The sequence below is a fragment of the Clinocottus analis genome, unplaced genomic scaffold (assembly GCF_023055335.1).
Source record: "Clinocottus analis isolate CAN_PGR_092001 unplaced genomic scaffold, fCliAna1.0.p SCAF_13, whole genome shotgun sequence".
Lineage (NCBI taxonomy): Eukaryota > Metazoa > Chordata > Actinopteri > Perciformes > Cottidae > Clinocottus > Clinocottus analis.
This window is the reverse complement of record NW_027175854.1, coordinates 15,363,237-15,383,049: the sequence shown is the minus strand read 5'-3', so window position 1 is coordinate 15,383,049 and position 19,813 is coordinate 15,363,237. Positions and strand designations below refer to the sequence as shown.

The window sequence follows — 19,813 nt, the reverse complement described above, 5'->3', positions numbered from 1 at the left end:
TACTTTTTATCTATAAATGATGGGTTAAAATCGTAATAAAACCTCATTCCCATACCGGGAGTCGAACCCGGGCCACCTGGGTGAAAACCAGGAATCCTAACCGCTAGACCTTTGTATGAATTTTGGAACATATATTTTGGAGACATTTAGGTAATTCACATCACATTTGTTTTCTTTAAAAGAGATTGATGAGGCTCATTTCCATACCTGTACCTGTACTCTCCTGTACCTGTACTCTCCTGTAACCTGTATCCTGTACCTGTACATTGTACCTGTACTCTCCTGTACCCTGTACTCTCCTGGAACTTTGATTAATTTCCTAAATATGAACTTCAACCAACAATGACCACATCAACAGCTAATGAAGTGAAGAAGAGTTCCAGACTAGTAGTTGTATAAGTATCTGTAACTGCTGATGAGACTCTGACAGCGTTAATCTACTGGAACATCCTGCTGGATGTCATGGAAACAGTCCGGAAATCAGACAACAAATTATTGTGAAATTCTTGTGACAGCTTCCAGTAAAGCTCCACCTCGTCCTGCTCAACTTAAAGAAATGCAGTTGACAAAAGTTTATTAGGAAGTGAAACACTCAAGAGAGACAGAGACGGGCAGAAAGTCTGAGAGAGACTGAGAGAGACTGATGGGCAGAGAGACAGTCTACCTGGAAGTCATGGATCACCTATTGATGCTGCTGCTGCTGTGGAGCTCAGGTAGGACTGATTCATCATCACAGAATTGTAATTTAATATCCCCCTTTATTTCTTTATGATTTTCCAAAAAAAACATGATTATAGTTTACTTCATGTTAAGAGATAATGTATTAACATCAACCCCAGATTTGATCATTTCTAGCTCTTTTTCAATAGCAAACAAAAGTTCCTTTAAACGTTTTCCTTTGAAAAATAGGTTTGTCTTGTCAGCAGAAATGACAAATGACAAATACACAACGTTTGATGGCTACAACTATTTTGTGCTCTTGGCAGATTACTATTTATAATGTTGCAGGTAACCGTATTATGAAAGAAATAAGGGACTCGAGGCAGTACAGTATATACAATAATATTGTTATTATTGACGATACAGTACTGCCCTTCATCCCTTATTGCTTGAATAAACATTACAAAAATGGTCATAGAAATTATAAAAAGTATAGACCAATGAGTGGTCCCTGTGGTACTCCACAGGTGACCTTCCTAAGTCCTGACTCCATGTAATTAACACACTGCATCTAGTTTGCAAGTAGTTTTTCAGCCAAGAGTGAACCGTCTTATCCATATACTCTCCAAACTTCTCCATACTTCTCAGCTCTCAGTTCTTCTTGCTCTTTGCAGACTTTTAGTCATATATGGCTTTAATATATATATATATATATATATATATATATATATATATATATATATATATATATATATATATATATAAATATATATAGCCTCAATTCTCTCAGGGGTTCTTATTCTTACCAATTTACAGGAATCACTTACATGAACTGAACAGTTAATCTTTAAATTACAGAGGATCACAAAAATAGGACAATTATCAAAATTACACATTTTCCTATATTGTGTCGTATCGTCAGAACAAATAGACGTCTGTAATCTTTTCTTCTGTGATTGGCTGAAACAGAACGATATACATAGTACATGTATGAACAAATATATGTGGATTTCCATTACATTTACTTAAAACAACCAATATTGCCTATGTCTATCACATTTACATAAAACAACTATTATTGTCTATCTCTTTTCTATTTACTTAAAACAACTAATATTGTCAATCTCTATTACATCTACTTAAAACTATTCATTGTCTATCTCTCCAGGACTCCAGGCTGAAGAAAACCACACATCAGGTAAATAGAGAAAGAAAAGATAATTAAAGATTCAATGAAGCAGAATCAGAAGTCAAGTTTTAGTTTGATGTTTTCTTCATGAAATTAATTTCTTCACTGACGACTCTCTGCTGTCTGTTCAGAACTTGTCAGGTTGGTGGGAGGAGCCAGTCGCTGTGCAGGAACAGTGGAGCTGTTACATCAAGGAGAGTGGAGACCAGTAGAGGACTCTGCCAGGATACTAGGAGGTTTCCATTTCTGGGACCTGAAGCGAGCGACTGATTTCTGTACAGATCTGGACTGTGGCTCTGCTGTTTCTGTGAGAGAGAGACAAGAGTCCTCAGATATATCTGTGTGGAGGATCGACTCTCACTGTGTTTTCTTTGGATCTGCTCCTAGAGATTGTTTATTACCACATTCCACTTCATTCATCATGGAACTCACCTGCTCAGGTGAGCTTATCAGTTCCCTCCTCTATGACAGCAATGTGTCCAGGTTACACATCACCAACTAGAACGGCAGCAGACTTGTCTGATGAGCTGCTACCTCAGTAAATCAGGTGCTGAGTGCACCAAGATATATTTATATGAGACCTCCATGTCTGCTGCTCCAGGAGTCCTCTGGTCCAACCAGCAACCAGCCAGAAAGAACTCCTCCTTCAGCTGAACAGCTTTCTCATTCACTGGTTTCCACCAGCATGTTCTTTGTTCCCAACCATAACAGGCACCAGTGACCTATACTGGCCACAATCAGAATCAAAACTGTTTATTTGCCAAGTATGTTATGTTTACACATACAAGGAATTTGTCCTGGCGGGAGGTGCATCACACAAAAAGAACATTTAACAATAAGAACATTTAACAACTTAGAGCAGCTCACCTATGAGCTGACCGAAAGAACGAGGTCGCGGATACAAGCGGCCGAAATGAGCTTCCTCGGTAGGGTGGCCGGGATCAGCCTGAGAGATAGGGAAAGGAGCTCGGACATTAGGAGGGAGCTTGGAGTTGAGCCGCTACTCCTCCATATCGAAAGGAGTCAGCTGAGGTGGTTCGGGCATCTAATCCGGATGCCTCCTGGACGCCTCCAATTAGAGGTTTTCCAGGCACGTCCAACTGGGAAGAGGCCCCGGGGAAGACCCAGGACACGCTGGAGGGATTAGATCTCCCGGCTGGCCTAGGAACGCCTCTGGGTCCCCCAGAATGAGTTGGAAAATGTTGCGGGTGAGAGGGAGGCCTGAGTCGGTCTGTGGGGTGTGCTGCTACCGCGACCCGACCCGGATAAGTGGTGGAAAATAGATGGATGGATGGAGCAGCTCAGCTCAGCCGGGGGCTCGTCAGTATCTCTGTAACCTGACACCCTCCTTAGAGAGTCCAGCTCTATCTCTCTAGACTTCAGAGGTCATTTCATAAACAGATTCATATTCTGTGTCACAGATCTTCTAAGAAACATAAGACAGAATGTTATTTATTGCCTGGTGTCTTTTATCTCTCTCTCCTATTCTATCCTCTCTCCAGACTCTGTCCGCCTGGTGGATGGGAACAGTCTGTGTTCAGGTCGACTGGAGGTGAGGTCTAACCAGTCTACCCAGTCTACCAAGTGGTGGTCCTCAGTATGTGAAGAGGACTTTGACCAGCAGGATGCAGAGGTGGTCTGTAGGGAGCTTGGCTGTGGCGCTCCTTTAGTCCTCCAGGCTCTATGGAGATGTGGAGGCTCCAATGTGGACCAAAGAGTTCCAGTGTGGAGGCCATGAGTCTGCTCTCCTGGACTGTAGAAGCTCAGGCTCAGAGAGAAACACCTGCTCACCTGGAAAAGCTGTTGGCCTCACCTGCTCAGGTAGAAGAGGAGCTGCAGCTTTGATCTGCTTCATCTCTGTTCTCCTGGAACTCACTTTGTTCTTTACTGAGGACTCTCTGCTTTCTGTTCAGAACCTGTCAGGTTGGTGGGAGGAGCCAGTCGCTGCGCAGGAACACTGGAGGCGAAACCTTACGGAGACTGGAGACCAGTAGATTACTTTTCCTGGACCCTGAAGAAAGCAGCTGATGTCTGTAGAGATCTGGACTGCGGTTCTGCTCTTTCTATGAGACATAGACAAGAGTCCTCAACGAGATCTAAGTGGTTGATCGCCATTGACTGTCTTGTCTCTGGATCTGCTCTGAGAGATTGTTCAACATCCCAGTTCTCTTCCTTTATTGTGGATCTCACCTGCTCACGTAAGCCTCTCAGTGCCCTCCTCTGTGTGCCAATGTAATCCCTTTGCTTTGGTCCAATCCTTCTCTTAGCTCCTGTCTCCTGGACATTACCCGGCATGCACAAGCCAGCCAGATCTCCTGGACCTTACCCAGCATGCACCAACAAACCAGACCTTTCCTGTGATGTATTATTAGTGGTTGTTGAAGTTGTTAAGGTGTTTGTAGGAGCCAACGTGTCAACGTGTTTCTGTGTCCAGGGATGAGTTTGATGATCTTCCTCCTCTTAGTGTTCGATGTGTTGTCACCTCGTGTTGAGTTGTATCAGGACACCTGTGTGGTTCCACTGTTGTAGAGCAGAGCATGCACAAAAGAACAAGAGATCCTTCACTTCATGATTCTATTCTTGGGACTAAGTGTCTCACAATCAGCTGGGAACCAGTCAGACGGACTGGTTGGGCACCACTGGTCTAGATCTGGTGTCTGACCCAGTTATGTTTGTGGGGGTCGACCCTTTAGTGGGGCACCAAGGTATTACAGGTGGGGCGTGGGGGGGATGCAGATTCATTAATTTAAAAAAAAAAATAAAAAATAAAAAAAAAAAAATATATATATATATATATATATATATATATATATATATATATATATATATATATATATATATATATATATATATATATATATATATATATAAAATCATTTATTAATCCCTCAGTGGGGAAATTATTCTGTGCATTTTCATTTTCCCATCCTTAGTAATTAAGGAGCAGTGTCTTGCTCAAGGACACTTCAACATGCAAACTATGAGGAGACCAGGGATGGAACCGGCTACCTTGTTGTTTTAGGGTGAACACTCTCCCCGTGAGTTTACATGCGAATTGTACGTTGTACAAAAAGTACAGAGTACACGGACATAAAACATTAATAATAAATACATGGCGAGTGCCTGTACTTACTGTTGCCATGGTGACCCATTCTGCCGATGTCATATGTTTTGAATCAGTATTTTGGTATGTGATGTCTTGTTATTCTGATTATTAAGATAATTATTATTGACTATCTGTATTTTTTATTTTGTCTTTGAATTGTTGTTTCTCTCCAGACTCTGTCAGGCTGCTGAATGGGACCAGTCTGTGTTCAGGTAGACTGGAGGTGAGGTCTCCCCAGACTAACCAGTCCACCCAGTCCACCCAGTTTGACCACTCTAACCAGTCTACACAGTGGTGGTCCTCAGTGTGTGAAGAGGACTTTGGCCAGCAGGATGCAGAGGTGGTCTGTCGGGAGCTTGGCTGCGGTGCTCCTTCAGTCCTCCAGGGGGCGCTCTATGGAGAAGGGGAGGCTCCAATGTGGACCAAAGAGTTCCAGTGTGGAGGCCATGAGTCTGCTCTCCTGGACTGTAGAAGCTCAGGCTCAGAGAGAAACACCTGCTCTCCTGGAAAAGCTGTTGGCCTCACCTGCTCAGGTAGAAGAGGAGCTGCAGCTTTGATCTGCTTCATCTCTGTTCTCCTGGAACTCACTTTGTTCTTTACTGACGACTCTCTGCTTTCTGTTCAGAACCTGTCAGGTTGGTGGGAGGAGCCAGTCGCTGTGCAGGAACAGTGGAGGTAAAACATCACGGAGAGTGGAGACCAGTATATTACTCTAACGGGAGCCCAAAAGCTTACTCTTATTGGACCCTAAAGGACGCAGCGGTTGTCTGTAGAGATCTGGACTGTGGCTCTGCTGTTTCTATAAGAGAGAGAACAGAGTCCTCAAAAAGATTTGTGTGGATGGTCGACTATTACTGTGTGCTCTCTGCTTTGAGAGATTGTGTAACATCAGAGTCCTCTTCCTCCATCCTGGATCTCACCTGCTCAGGTAAGCCCATCTCTGACATCATCTATGACAGCAGTGTTTCCAGCATGCTGCTTCCTCTCAGTGACAGTCAAGTTTCCATTGGACTGAACTGTAATCCAGGAGAAGACATCCTGAAGAGAGGTGAGCTGGTGTCTCAAAGTTTCAACCTCCATAGTCCTGAGACGCACCTGTCAGGACACACCTGTCTGTCTTCAGCCCTGTGGCCTCAGCTCCTTTTTCAGGCTCCATCTTGATCAATGGAGGGTAAATGAACTTCCATCATCTCTGTGTTTACAGACTTGCTGCTTCAGCCAATCATCTCTGTGTCTTCCTCCACGGACGGGGTCTCCGAGGCCAGGCAGCAGGGGCTTCAGGTGCCCAGGGGCTCCACCTTCACCATCTGTTGCTCCATCCAGCCACAGTACCCAGGAGGTTCCTTCCAGCTCACCTTCAACTCCTTTAACACGGCTCACGACTCCACCCAGCCAGCTGTCAATCACTCTGCCTACTTCCTGTTTCCTGCTGCAGAGCCCGCACACCAAGGAAGCTACAGCTGTGTTTATCACGTCTCTGTTTTCTCTCATAGCTTCTCCTCTGAGAGCCGTCTGCTCTCCCTCACTGTCCAAGGTAAGCTACCTGTCTACGTGATGATTGGTCCAAAGGGACTGAAGTCACGTTTTGAAGTCACATTTTGTTTTGTTTCCAATATCATGGTGTTCTCTGGTTGTATAGAAGTCTATACTTCAGGTATTGAAGCTGCATTCTCTCTCAAGACCACCAGGGGGCGACTCATCTGGTTGTATAGAAGTCTGTGATTCATGTGTTAAAGCTGCATTCTCTCTTCTGACCACCAGGAGCAATTCTTCTGGTTGTATAGAAGTCTATGTTTCATTTGAATCAAAGCTGCATTCTCTCTCCTGACCACCAGGGTGACTCCTCTGGTTGTAGAGAAGTCTGTGCTTTATGTGTTGAAGCTGCATGTCCGACCCAGTTATGTTAGGTTGTTACCATGCAGACACATTCTCCTGATGTCACATATACAGTATGTATTGAATCAGTATTATGGTATGTTATGTTACGATAATAAAGATTACTATTATTGACCATCTGTGTTTTTTATTTTATCTCTGATTTGTTGTTTTGTGACATCTTTTATTTACTGTCTTGTGTCTTTTATCTCTCTCTCATATTTTATCGTCTCTCCAGACTCTGTCCGCCTGGTGGATGGGAACAATCTGTGTTCAGGTAGACTGGAAGTGAGGTCTAACCAGTCCACCCAGTCCACCCTGTGGTGGTCCTCAGTGTGTGAAGAGGACTTTGACCAACAGGATGCAGAGGTGGTCTGTAGGGAGCTTGGCTGTGGCGCTCCTTCAGTTCTCCAGGGGGCGCTCTATGGAGATGTGGAGGCTCCAATGTGGACCAAAGAGTTCCAGTGTGGAGGCCATGAGTCTGCTCTCCTGGACTGTAGAAGCTCAGGCTCAGAGAGAAACACCTGCTCACCTGGAAAAGCTGTTGGCCTCACCTGCTCAGGTAGAAGAGGAGCTGCAGCTTTGATCTGTTTCATCTCTGTTCTCCTGGAACTCACTTTGTTCTTTACTGAGGACTCTCTGCTTTCTGTTCAGAACCTGTCAGGTTGGTGGGAGGAGCCAGTCGCTGTGCAGGAACACTGGAGGCAAAACCTCTCGGAGACTGGAGACCAAGAGATGACTTTTACTGGAGACCAGTAGGTGGTTCTGGCTGGACCCTGGAGGAAGCAGCTGTTGCTTGCAGAGATCTGGACTGTGGCTCGGCTGTTTATATGAGACGGAGAGTGGAGTCCTCAGAGAGATCTAAGTGGAGGATCGACCCTCTCTGTGTTCAGTCTGGATCTGCTTTGAGAGATTGTTTATCATCATGTTCCTCTTCCTCCATCCTGGATCTCACCTGCTCAGGTAATCCCATCAGTGACATCATCTATGACAGGGTGAGAGTTTCAGTGGCATTTCAGTGGTGTTTTCTTTGTAAATAAGATGTTGGGGTTGTAAATAATAGTACTAGTATACTTTCTGAGAGTTCTGCCACTGGCTGGCCCACCTAAACCCCCCACTTAAGGCCACTTGCCTGTCCCCACAAACACAAAGAAAGACAGTGGGAGAAGAACAGACAAAAGGCCATTCTGGGGAGGAATCAGTAGCTGCCTGTAAAAGCTGCCTGGATGTGTGATGGACACATGTAACAGTCTGGGACACACCTGTCAGTCTTCAGTCTGTCTGTCTTCAGCCCTTTGGCATCAGCTCCTTTTTCAGGCTCCATCCTGATCAATGGAGGGTAAATGAACTTCCATCATCTCTGTGTTTACAGACCTGCTGCTTCAGCCAAACATATCTGTGTCTTCCTCCACGGACGGGGTCTGCGAGGCCCAGCAGCAGGGGCTTCAGGTGCCTAGGGGCTCCACCTTCACCATCTGTTGCTCCATAAAGCCACAGTACCCAGGAGGCTCCTTTCAGCTCACCTTCAGCTCCTCCAACACGGCTCACAACTCCACCCAGCCAGCTGTCAATCACTCTGCCTACTTCCTGTTTCCTGCTGCAGAGCCCGCACACCAAGGAAGCTACAGCTGTGTTTATCACGTCTCTGTTTTCTCTCATAACTTCTTCTCTGAGAGCCATTTGCTATCCCTCACTGTCCAAGGTAAGCTACCTGTCTACGTGCTGATTGGTACAAAGGGACTGAACATGATCAGCTGACCACACAGTCCATGCTGATTGGTCCAAAGAGACAGAACATGACGAGCTGACCACAGATTAATAATAGATTGTCATTTTTAAACGAGTGTTTTGAATTTTCTGGTTCACACAGTGAACATGAAGTAGACATGGAGAGTAACACGTGACGTCGGCTTCAGGTTCAGTGGGAGCTGTTAAACTCATGTCATGTGATGTGATGATGTTATGTGCTCCATTAGATCCAACACCTCTCATCATCAGAGCTGTCGTTATGCCGCTGACTCTGCTGCTGGTGAACACTGCCCTCTACTACTACTGCAAGGTATAACACACTGTTTGCACCAGCAGCTGGAATGATGCTATCAGTCTGTGTTTGGTGAACTGAAGACAGCTGTCGTGTCTCTCCAGGCCACCAGGGGGCAGAAGCCGGACAGACGGGAGGACATCGCGCTGGATTATTATAACCTGGGTGTTCCTGCTGCAGAAGGAGCTCAGGGAGCAGAGGAGCGCCTCGGTCCGTGTACGTTTTGTTCGTTTGTTTTTCCGTTCATTCGAGAATACGGAAATACGGAAAAACGGCCGTTTCTTCGTTTTCCGTTTCAAACCAAAAACGGGAAAACGGAAAACTACTTCCGTTTTCTCGTTTTTGGCGTCTGAAACCAAAAACGAGAAAAGAGAGACGATTATTTTCATGTCAAAATAAAAGCCAGTAATATGTATTATTATTTACGGTCTTTTAATTCTCATTTACAGTCTTATATGATGCAAACACATCGCAGAGTAACGTTAGAAGAAGATTAATTATTAAATATGAATAAATACACCCGGTTAAGTTCGCAACAGTAGAGACTACAGGCAGTTTAATATGCATGTATATAAATATGTACACAGCAAGAATCAACTGTTCAATTAATCGCTGCATTTTTTTTTAATGCAACACAGTTCGTAATATAGTTTAATCAAGTAATTTGTGTGTGTAAAGTTGATCATATTATTTTTTTTATCGTATTGTGCTGTTTCTTGAGTGAACACAGAGCAGAGTCTGTATGAGACCTGAGTAAAGGTCTATCGTTCTACCAGTAGGTGGCGCTATTTCATGTATTTACTTGTTATATGCGATTTTCTCTGTCGCTACTTGATGAGAAAACTCAACTGAAAGTTGTTCTCTGAATACTACTGTTGTTGAGTCACACAATGTCATTTTAGGACTTTTTCAGGCGGAAAGTTAATTGTTTAAGCAGCAAATCTGTGGTCGGTTTGTCAAGAATCAGCCGATTTAACCTTTTTAATACGGAGCTTGTCGCCAGCGACATAAAGTCAAACGCAAACTGGACGCAAAGCTAATTTGACCGTAACTCCTTATTTACTTACGCCATCGACGTAAAGCCAACTGATTCTGAACGCTAAGAATGTCCATTACGGTAATGGTGAAAAAAAACAGCAGCAAACATGTCTGTGGGGGAGGGGTGGAAGTGAGCAGCTGTAGAGAATCAGAGGAGACACTTTGACTGGCGTTTCACTTCTTTGGAAATAATATGTTGGCATTGTAAATAATAGTATTATAGTTTATGAGAGTTCTACCACTTGCTGGCCCACCTAAACCCCTTAATAAAGGCCACTTTCATGTCCCCACAAACACACAGAAAGACAGTTGAAATGGACAGAAAGAAAGTCATTCTGGGAGGAAACAGTGCCTTTCTGGATGTGTGAGGAGTACAATAATGGGTCCTGTCTTCAGCTGGATGAAAACTGCTTCACGGAGATAAACAAATCTCAAAACGTTTGGACATGAACACATATGAAAGCCTATATAACATGGACACTCAATGCTTTGGGGAAACAAAACTGTTTGAGAAGATGTAAAATAGGTTAAATTTCATTCTGGTAATCTCAAAAGCTTCGCTCATGTTCATTTTCAATTGTTTAGAGGAGAAATATTTTGGAAAGTCAACTACGTTTATTCTTATTAAACACGCATATAATTTACCTACCTGGTTGATTAATTTATTACAAATAAAAATCCTGCATTGAATGGTACAGAAGAGGTCAAAGGGCCAAGGTGAGAAGATATATAGTGTTGGTCAAAGGCTGTGGTCCAAATGCCATTGAGATACAACAAGTTTGACAAAATCTTACAAGAGCACAAACCAAATGAATTGTCTCTCTGTACTTCTACCATGTTACCTGTCTTGTGACCCCTCAGAGTGACCTCTGGAGCTGTAGGGATGCAGACCATCATGCTGTTACTGTTACTGTCATCACCAACATATAACCTGATCTGTTTTGACTCTGCTGTCAGTGTCTCAGCACCTCTGACTAAATCACATCATCTTAACGTAGCACTTTGGTCTCCAGAAGGATTCAGCTCTGTGTTGTGTGTGAACACTGTTTGAAGAGTTGACTGTATGACTTATGTTCTCAAACTGAAACATGGAGAGCACAGCTACTCTCACATTTCTAAGATGTCTCACATAGTTTATAGTAGTCAAATGATTCTTAGACGTTGTTGCCTGTTTACAGCCGTATGTCTATATTTCTGCATGTACATTTAGATAAGTCATATTCATTGAATGTGTACACACCTACAGCTGATTCTGATTATAAAAATAATATAATATTAATTAAGGTAGTTTGTTGTTCCTGTGAAACTGAGCAACAAGGCCGTTGGGTTCCCCAGGTTACATGTCGGTTACTAAAACATTTACATCAGCCGGTCATATGACCTTGTTTAGCTCAGAGCAGCAGGTCATGACCGCAGAGCCACAGGTCATGACTTTGTTAAGCTGAGAACAGCAGGTCACAACCTCAGAGCAGGTCCTCACATTTTTATCTGAACCAATGACATCTGCACACTTCTAGATCAGCAAAGAAAGACAATCTTTGATATTTTTCTAATTCTGTATGTCAAACACAAGTTAAATACAGTACTCCCCTAAAAGCTCAGAAACCTTCAGAATTAGTGGTGGCTTTACGATTACATTCCTGTATTTGACTTGTATTGCTGTATCTCAATTCTTCTGATTCTTCTGTCCAGTGTTATTGGATGGGAAATTCATTTTTATGAGACAGTGCCATGCTGATTGGTCCAAAATGCAAAAGAGGAATGTTGCATTGGTTCCCAACCCAAGTCCAGTCTGACAGTCAGCATCCCTACAGCTGTCAGTTCCAACTGTCCTGTATATTTGTGGGGACATGAAAGTGGCCTTTATTAAGGGGTTTAGGTGGGCCAGCAAGTGGCAGAACTCTCATAAACTATAACACTATTATTTACAATGCCATCATATTATTTCCAAAGAAGTGAAATGCCAGTCAAAGTGTCTCCTCTGATTCTCTACAGCTGCTCACTTCCACCCCCACAGACAAGTTTGCTGCTGTTTTTTTTTCACCATTACCGTAATGGACATTCTTAGCGTTCAGAATCAGTTGGATTTACGTGGATGGCGTAAGTAAATAAGGAGTTACGGTCAAATTAGCTTTGCGTCCAGTTTGCGTTTGACTTTATGTCGCTGGCGACAAGCTCCGTATTAAAAAGGTTAAATCGGCTGATTCTTGACAAACCGAACACAGATTTGCTGCTTAAACAACTAACTTTCCGCCTGAAAAAGTCCTAAAATGACATTGTGTGACTCAACAACAGTAGTATTCAGAGAACAACTTTCAGTTGAGTTTTCTCATCAAGTAGCGACAGAGAAGATCGCATATAACAAGTAAATACATGAAATAGCGCCACCTACTGGTAGAACGATAGACCTTTACTCAGGTCTCATACAGGCTCTGCTCTGTGTTCACTCAAGAAACGGCACAATACGATAAAAAAAATAATATGATCAACTTTACACACAGAAATTACTTGATTAAACTATATTACGAACTGTGTTGCATTAAAAAAAATGCAGCGATTAATTGAACAGTTGATTCTTGCTGTGTACATATTTATACATGCATATTAAACTGCCTGTAGTCTCTACTGTTGCTAACTTAACCGGGTGTATTTATTCATATTTAATAATTAATCTTCTTCTAACGTTACTCTGCGATGTGTTTGCATCATATAAGACTGTAAATGAGAATTAAAAGACCGTAAATAATAATACATATTACTGGCTTTTATTTTGACATGAAAATAATCGTCTCTCTTTTCTCGTTTTTGGTTTCAGACGCCAAAAACGAGAAAACGGAAGTAGTTTTCCGTTTTCCCGTTTTTGGTTTGAAACGGAAAACGAAGAAACGGCCGTTTTTCCGTATTTCCGTATTCTCGAATGAACGGAAAAACAAACGAACAAAACGTACACGGACCCGCCTCCAATCAGATGGATTCACACCACTTGTAGATGTTTGAATATTTCGCTGTAAATCAGGATTTTACTTATCTTTTATAATCAAGAAGTTTACCTATTTCACAAGAATTGTTCTTATTTTTGTACTTAAATTTATATTTTGTAATTATTTTTGTCATATATATTGTGTCATGTATATGTTGTTAAGGATTTTTCTTATTTCATAAAAAAATGGACATTTATTTTACTTAATGATTTTGCATATTCCGCATTAAATAATTTTACATTTCATAAGCATTTTGCGTAATTTTTGTAATTCTACATTTTATTCGAACTGTGTACTTGTGCTTATTTCATAAGAATGTTAAAGATTTTGCTTGTTTTTTATAATTAAAGATTTCATTTATTTCTTAAGTGTTCAGGATTTTTGCCTGAATCATATGCATTTTGCCTCATTCTGTAATTAAGGAAATTACTTGTTTTATGATAATTTGTTATTATTGTACTTCACGAATGTATTTAAACGTATAATCAAGGAATGACAAAATATATAATAAAGGATTTTTCTTAAATAGCATTTCGCTTCTTTTTGTAATTTATTAACAAATATGCCCAAACTACCGGCATGTCCCCCTAAATCTCAAACTCATCCAGTCACTATAAAGTGACTGTTTAAGATACTTTTTTGACATGGGATGGACAAATGATGGTTTGATATAAAACAAGAGAGCCGCAACTAAAACGTCAATTTTATTTACAATCAAACACTCATTGAAAAAGAGAAAATGCATTCATAAAGTGGAGAGGTTCTATGACATTAGAAGCTATTCAGAGTTCTGTAGAGCAGATCTTAATTGCATGACGTGTCCAAGAGCATTCGTACAGCGACGTCGCCACAAAAAGGTAGTCTGCCGTTTGATTTCTTTGACATGCCGTTGATTATTTATGGGTTCTCTTCCCTTTTCCCTCCATCTTCTGTTCACATGGCCAGCTTTACAGTGGTTTTCAGATGCCTTTGTACTCATGGGGACAGTAGCTGGAAAACAGCGGCTGAGCTGGGATCCCACGCCTTAGGAAAGGGAAAACGTGTAGTAAATATCAGTTATGTGGCTGAACCAGTTAGAGCTCAAAGAGGCAACAAGGTCTTTTTAATGTATGGAAAGTGTAATTCATTCAACATCAGAACTCCTTCATGCACCTTGTTATCGTGCCTAGTATTTATTATTCCCCATCCTGCGTCAACATTGAGACCTACAGGTACCGATGTAGAGCGCACAAACGAAAAACTCTACTTACTCCACCATGCGACAGCGGTGCACAGACAGCCGGTTGTAGGCGTCGTTGACATCCGTCACGTCCTTGGCGCTCCACAGACGCTCTGCCACGGCGCTGGCACGAGGCCTGGGAATAACCAGAAGAACCCCCCCAGGAAAAGGAAAAATAATCAGTATGCAGTAAATAATTATTTTCACAAAAACAAAATCATTAGGAAACCACATACCAGAGTCTGGGCGTCAGGTTAGTGGCGTCCACATACTCCCCCCATAGACAGGCTTCGCCACCAATCACAAGCTTCTTTTGTGCTTCAGTTCCTGTTTTTGAAATATAATATTTAAATGAGACCAGGCAGCCTGCGCAACATCCAGGGAATCAAGCGCTCCACTGGACTGGAGAGTATAACTATAATTAAATTAGGTATTTTATTATAATCAGTAATTTTCTGAAAGCTAAATATTTGTAATCATTTCCCCTCATTCAACAGGCTTACACATATTAAAGCACAGGAGTGACAGACAACTTCAGGAAATTTCAGATATGTGTCAAGAGTGTCAAGAGTCAAACAATACGGGTGATAAAAAAATAAAAATAAAAAAAACAAATTAAAAAAAACAATCGGGGCCAGGAGCAATAAAACAACCATGTAAGGGAGGTAAAGTCCAAACACCCCGTAGTTAAGACGCTGGAGAAGTCGCATAAACAGCAAATTACCAGTCATAAAGGGCGGAAAAAAGGTCTGGGCAATTTAAAAATCAAATCATGCAGACACGAACCCTTGAAGTCCTGAGGGTCGGCCCTGTAATGGCCCTGCCAGTCCTGGCCGTAGGAGATACGGTTCAGGTACCAGGGAGTGGACAGCAGGGTCTGGAACCCCGACGCTGTAACGTTTGCCATCTCACTCTGGTATTGCTGCTCGTTTCCTTTCCAAACGTGGATAAGTGTGTTTGGCTTCAGCTACACAGCACACACACACACACAAGTGTCAGTATCAGCAAGACGAAGAAGAAGAACAAGTGAGTGGAGGGACGAAGAGAAAGACGGCTGAGCATTTGTATCATTTCAAGACATTTGCGTCCTTGGGATTTTACTTCGGCTGAAACTATTTGCAGATGATTATGTTGCGTCAGCAAGCGTCAGGAAATCAAACAATAAAAGGTTCAGGCCGCTCTCATCTTGTAACCTGATCCGTCTGTTGGATTTGAACCCCAGGAGACGAGCTGGGTGCCGTTTTTCTTTTTGACCGTTTATTTTACTGGGTCATTGTTGCTCCACCATGAAAAGAAACCATGTGTAAAACTACAGAAACCAGCAGCCCCATTAAGCCGCCATGTCGTCTCTGACTCTCTCTCCTCGTCACAACTGTGCAGTTTGAAAGCATAAACCTGTTGAACTTTTTTTATCGTGCCGCCACCAAATTAAAAAAAAAATCCCCAAAAAAAAATCCCCCCCAAAAAAAAATCACCTTTTCTAAAAAAACACACAAAAAAACAACTGACCGTTGAAGCTGAGCGGCTCAACCTTGTAGTACCTCTGCCAGTCCTGTCCGTAGCTAATGTAATCTAGGTACCACGGGGCGGAGAGGATGGTGGGGAACCCCGCTGCCGTGACCTTGCCCAGCTCATTGTTCGCCGCGTTGTTGATCCACACATTCACTACAGTGTCTGCCTTCAGCTGCAAATAGTTACAGACCAAGCTGCTGCATTTAAGATGGATGATACACGAGTTGTCATTTTGGGAAATGCATTTATTCGCGTTTCAGATTGACGTCTGAATGCTTAATCTGAAGCTGCCTTAAGAAGCTGGTTAGCTTCGCTTTAGGCAATACAACAAATGAAATTCAACTTTGTGTTCATAAATATTACCAAAGAACCAGATAATGATTCTATACAGCATATGAAGGCCTATTATAGAGTCAACAAGCCTATTTGGGATCTTATACGATGCATTTATACAAAACTGTTCATATATCAGTATTAAAATCGATTGATTTGTGTGCGACGTTATTAAATAACTCTTTAGTTACCTTGACGCCGTTGTCAAAGACCTCCTGCCAGATCATGTAGCCCTTCTGGGTCGTGGCGACGATATCCAAGAGTCTATGAGATAAAAAAGGAACAAATTAAATCATGAATCTTTACCTTTATAATGACAAACAGAACTTAGAGAATGTGACAGAATGTTACTGTTAAACAAGCAAAACTACTTCAGTGTAAAATGAGCAAAATACTTTTGGATGTAGAAGGATTCCAGTTTGCTGTAGTCTTGTCCGAAGCCTTGCTCAGCCATGAACTTCTGAATGTCCGGGTTGGACTTCCTGCAGGGCGATTAAGAAAAGAAAGAAAGAAAAAATAAAAACCGGCAGCAAAATATGAACTGCTGCCCAACTAGGAAATAAAAGGTTTTGTCTCACCAGCAGCTGAAGTCGACCTCGTCGCCTCCCAGGTGGACGTAGGCGTCGGGGAACACGGTGCTGATCTCTTTGAAGAACCAGGTCATGAACTCATACGTGGTGTTCAAGATGGGGTTCACGGGCCCGAATGAGCCAGAGGGTTTAGAGCCAGAGTAGCAGGGCGTGAGCAGATCTGGCTGGCCTGAGATGGGGAATAAATAAATAAATAAATAAATAAAATAAATAAAAAGTAGGGTAATTTTTTTTTTTACATTTTAAGAAAAAAAATCCCCAAAGTTCTATGCTCTGACCATAAGGTTTCTATTCTCCAAAATCAAGGGTTCTATGCGCCAACCGCAAGGGTTCCGTGTTCCGAAATCAAGGGTTCCGTGCTCCGAAATAAAGGGATCTATGCACCGACCGCAAGGGTTCTATGTTCCGCAATAAAGGGTTCTGTGCTCCGACCTCAACTACTTCCAAAAAGAAAACTGGCCCCAGAACCAGCATGTCAGCAAGTGAAGAAATATGGATCGAAAACATAATTGTGAAATAGTTTTCTGGAATTGAAATCTGGCTGCCTGTGATGCCACTTCCTCATATTACATCTACACAGGGAAGCCTGATGGAAGACACGGAAAAACAGTCTGAGCTCCACCGCAAATGGTGACTACACAGAACAGGTTTGTTACCCGACGTGACAAAGAAATGCCAGCACGTGGTACTCATGAGAACCCGACACACAGTAGGAAGGATATGTGGCCCCAGGAGCATCACACATCTTCATTAAAATTGATTTTCTTTTTCTATTAATGCTCACCTTTTCCCCAAGACTGTGTGTGTCCCGGAGTGTCAAACTCCGGGACGACGCGAATGCCTCGCAGACGACCGAACTCAATCACCATCTTCACGTCAGCGGGTGTGTACACGTGTGTGTATGGGTGGTAAGCTCCCTGTGAACATGTTTAATGGAGTGTTTAAACAAAATAGTTTAAATGGCGCTACTCTATACAACAACACGCCGCCTCCCAGACCTGCTGGCTCAGCTGCGGGAACGTCCGGCTCATGTACGGGAACGACTGATCGTCCACGATGTGCCAGTGGAACACGTTGAATTTGTTCATTGCCATCGTTTCCTGTATGGAAAAAAACAAGTAAAGAAAAGAGGTATTCAAGCAGTGAACACAAAATTAAAATAGGAAGAGGAAGCAAAATAAAACTATCTTTATTGTCGTACCAGATTAGCCAAGATGACTTTAATGGGCAGGAAATGGCGAGAGCTGTCCAGCAGGATGCCTCTGTGTGCAAACCTGGGGAAGTCACTGATTGTTGTGGAATTGATGCTTTTCTGAAAACATACAAAGTGTCTTTGTCATCTCAGCTCGAGTCTAAACCGGACTTGATGCAAAAAGAAATAATTTTAAAAAAGTAAAGCATTCACTTACAGCTCCATATTCATCTTCATACACCAACTGGCTGAATGTTTCCAGACCTAAAAGCAATGCCAAAAAGAAACAATATTGTTTGTAATAATGTCAAATTGTTGTAAGATTTTATGACGCTTTAATTGTAGTTCATGTCATCTGATGCCACACCTTTTTTTTAAAAATATATCCAGAGTGCCACAGTTACAAAAACAGTCATTTTATGCTGTAGGGAGCGACGGCATATTTTATTGCACTATTTGTTTTTATTATACGTTTTATTGTAAGTTTATGGTTTTATTCTACGTCTTATGCACCTTTCACCAAGTTAAATTCCTCGTATGTTTAACTTACTTTGCAATGAAATACAAATAAATGGCGAGATGCAATTTAAACAAACAGGTTTTATCTATAAATCAACTTAAAGCTATTTTTTTAAACACACATCCCAAAAAAATATGCAATAATGCAATAATAAGCAAAATAATCTAAATCCTACCATGTAAGGCTCCCCAGACCGTCGGCGCCTTCAAGACGGCGTACGGCTGATCCACCTTCAGCTCGTCTGTGTACACAAACAGTTGTGTATTTATTTTGCACATCAGTGTCAAAGCTTTGCAGGCAGTTCAACCAGGACATCTACAACTTCACTGATCAAGGCGTAAACTCAAATTGTTAAAGAATAGATGTGGCGTTATTATAGTATTCAAAGTATTGACTTTTAAGTAAAAAACCCAATACAACATGTAAAGAAAAACTTGTTTGGCAGACTTTTCATGTGAAATTAAAACGGCAATGATAAATGTAATAATTCATGAGGCCTGCAGGTAACAGTATGCAACTGTCCTTTCTGCAAAAAGCTGTGGTGCAGGAAATATTCAGATCAATTACGCAAAATAAAAATATTATAATAAAAATGACTCCATTACTCAAAGTAAAAAACTACTGCTTTGACAATATCAGTCATGTAAAAATATGTTAAATATCACAAGTGAAAGCACTCAAGATGGTCGCATACGACATGAATGAGGAAGAGAAGGGACTCACATGACTCGTCGGACTTGACACTGGGGTAACCGTCACATCCAGAGTCAGGTGACGTGATCAACACCTGCAGCTCCGACAGCCCCGCGGGGCCGCCCAGCCTCTGCCGGCCTTTGCCCGGCTCCTGCCTCTTAGCGCCGGCGAACAGGTAGTCATAATACCTGGTTGGAGGGAGAGACGTAGGCCGGGAAGGAAGCACGTAAGAAGAGCGTTTTAACCGTGCGGGTACGGGGTCCCTGAACGCAACGCGGCGCTTTACATTTACCCACAATAAAAACATAGAAAGATACGTTGAAGCGTAGCCGCTCACCTCCTGTACGCGTCCTGCAGGAGGCTGCAGCTCTGCCCGGCGGAGGACTGCTTGGCGTCGGTTATTTTGAAGCTGACACCGGCTAATTTAAACGAGACGCCTGAGATTTCCACTTTCTGCGGCAGAGGCCACAGAGACCCGAACTTTGAAGGTCCAGCCGAGAGCTCAATCTCGGCCTCTGCGTCCAGTTGGTCGACTTGGTCGAGGTAGTTGTGCTGCTTCCCCTGAGAGAAGCCCATGGCCAGCAGCACGAGCGCGAGCTGCAGCGTGGCGGTCATGTTGATGGCCAGACAGCAGAGTCACGGGACTGCCGTTCACAACACAGCTTTATGTGGAGGGAAGTGGGCGGGGCTTCAGGTGCGGAAGTACAAGTCCTGCACAGATTTAAAGGAGAACCACCACATGAAAACTTTAACACTTAATTCCTCACTCACTTTTAAACATGAGCCTTTACTGCTGTCCTAAACAGAATCACAAAGCTATAGCTATTTTATAATTTAATTTTTTTTCTCACAAATACACTACAT

General features: G+C 42.5%; 2 protein-coding genes across 5 annotated transcripts; one reads left to right on the top strand and one right to left on the bottom strand.

Moving 5' to 3' along the window:
- The first annotated feature begins 599 nt into the window (after positions 1-599).
- LOC137783656 (scavenger receptor cysteine-rich type 1 protein M130-like) lies at positions 600-9,360 on the top strand. Its single transcript, XM_068573838.1, is given in 14 exon segments — positions 600-713; positions 1,829-1,858; positions 1,981-2,289; positions 3,352-3,526; positions 3,528-3,670; positions 3,763-4,047; positions 5,129-5,488; positions 5,581-6,003; positions 6,160-6,489; positions 7,069-7,392; positions 7,485-7,793; positions 8,203-8,532; positions 8,807-8,889; positions 8,976-9,360. Coding segments are annotated over 14 exon segments (3,420 nt in total). The 5' UTR covers positions 600-643; the 3' UTR covers positions 9,225-9,360.
- A 4,214-nt stretch (positions 9,361-13,574) lies between these two features.
- On the bottom strand, positions 13,575-19,585 carry LOC137783657 (beta-hexosaminidase subunit beta-like). Of its 4 annotated transcripts, none has more exons than XM_068573840.1 (14): positions 19,287-19,585; positions 18,980-19,137; positions 18,432-18,497; positions 17,954-18,000; positions 17,746-17,856; positions 17,543-17,644; positions 17,329-17,461; positions 16,533-16,713; positions 16,350-16,436; positions 16,146-16,218; positions 15,619-15,793; positions 14,346-14,436; positions 14,141-14,245; positions 13,575-13,913 (listed from the first exon to the last, which is right to left on the bottom strand). In XM_068573840.1, exons 1-14 carry the CDS (start codon positions 19,562-19,564, stop codon positions 13,850-13,852), a joined length of 1,671 nt encoding a protein of 556 aa, XP_068429941.1. In that variant the 5' UTR covers positions 19,565-19,585; the 3' UTR covers positions 13,575-13,849. The 4 variants fall into 4 exon arrangements, 3 of the variants coding, with proteins under 3 accessions (XP_068429941.1, XP_068429940.1, XP_068429942.1); XM_068573839.1 differs by lacking the exon at positions 15,619-15,793 and adding an exon at positions 14,896-15,076; XR_011077355.1 differs by lacking the exons at positions 13,575-13,913; positions 14,141-14,245 and adding an exon at positions 14,896-15,076 and having other exon boundaries at positions 14,349-14,436.
- Positions 19,586-19,813: the final 228 nt, after the last annotated feature.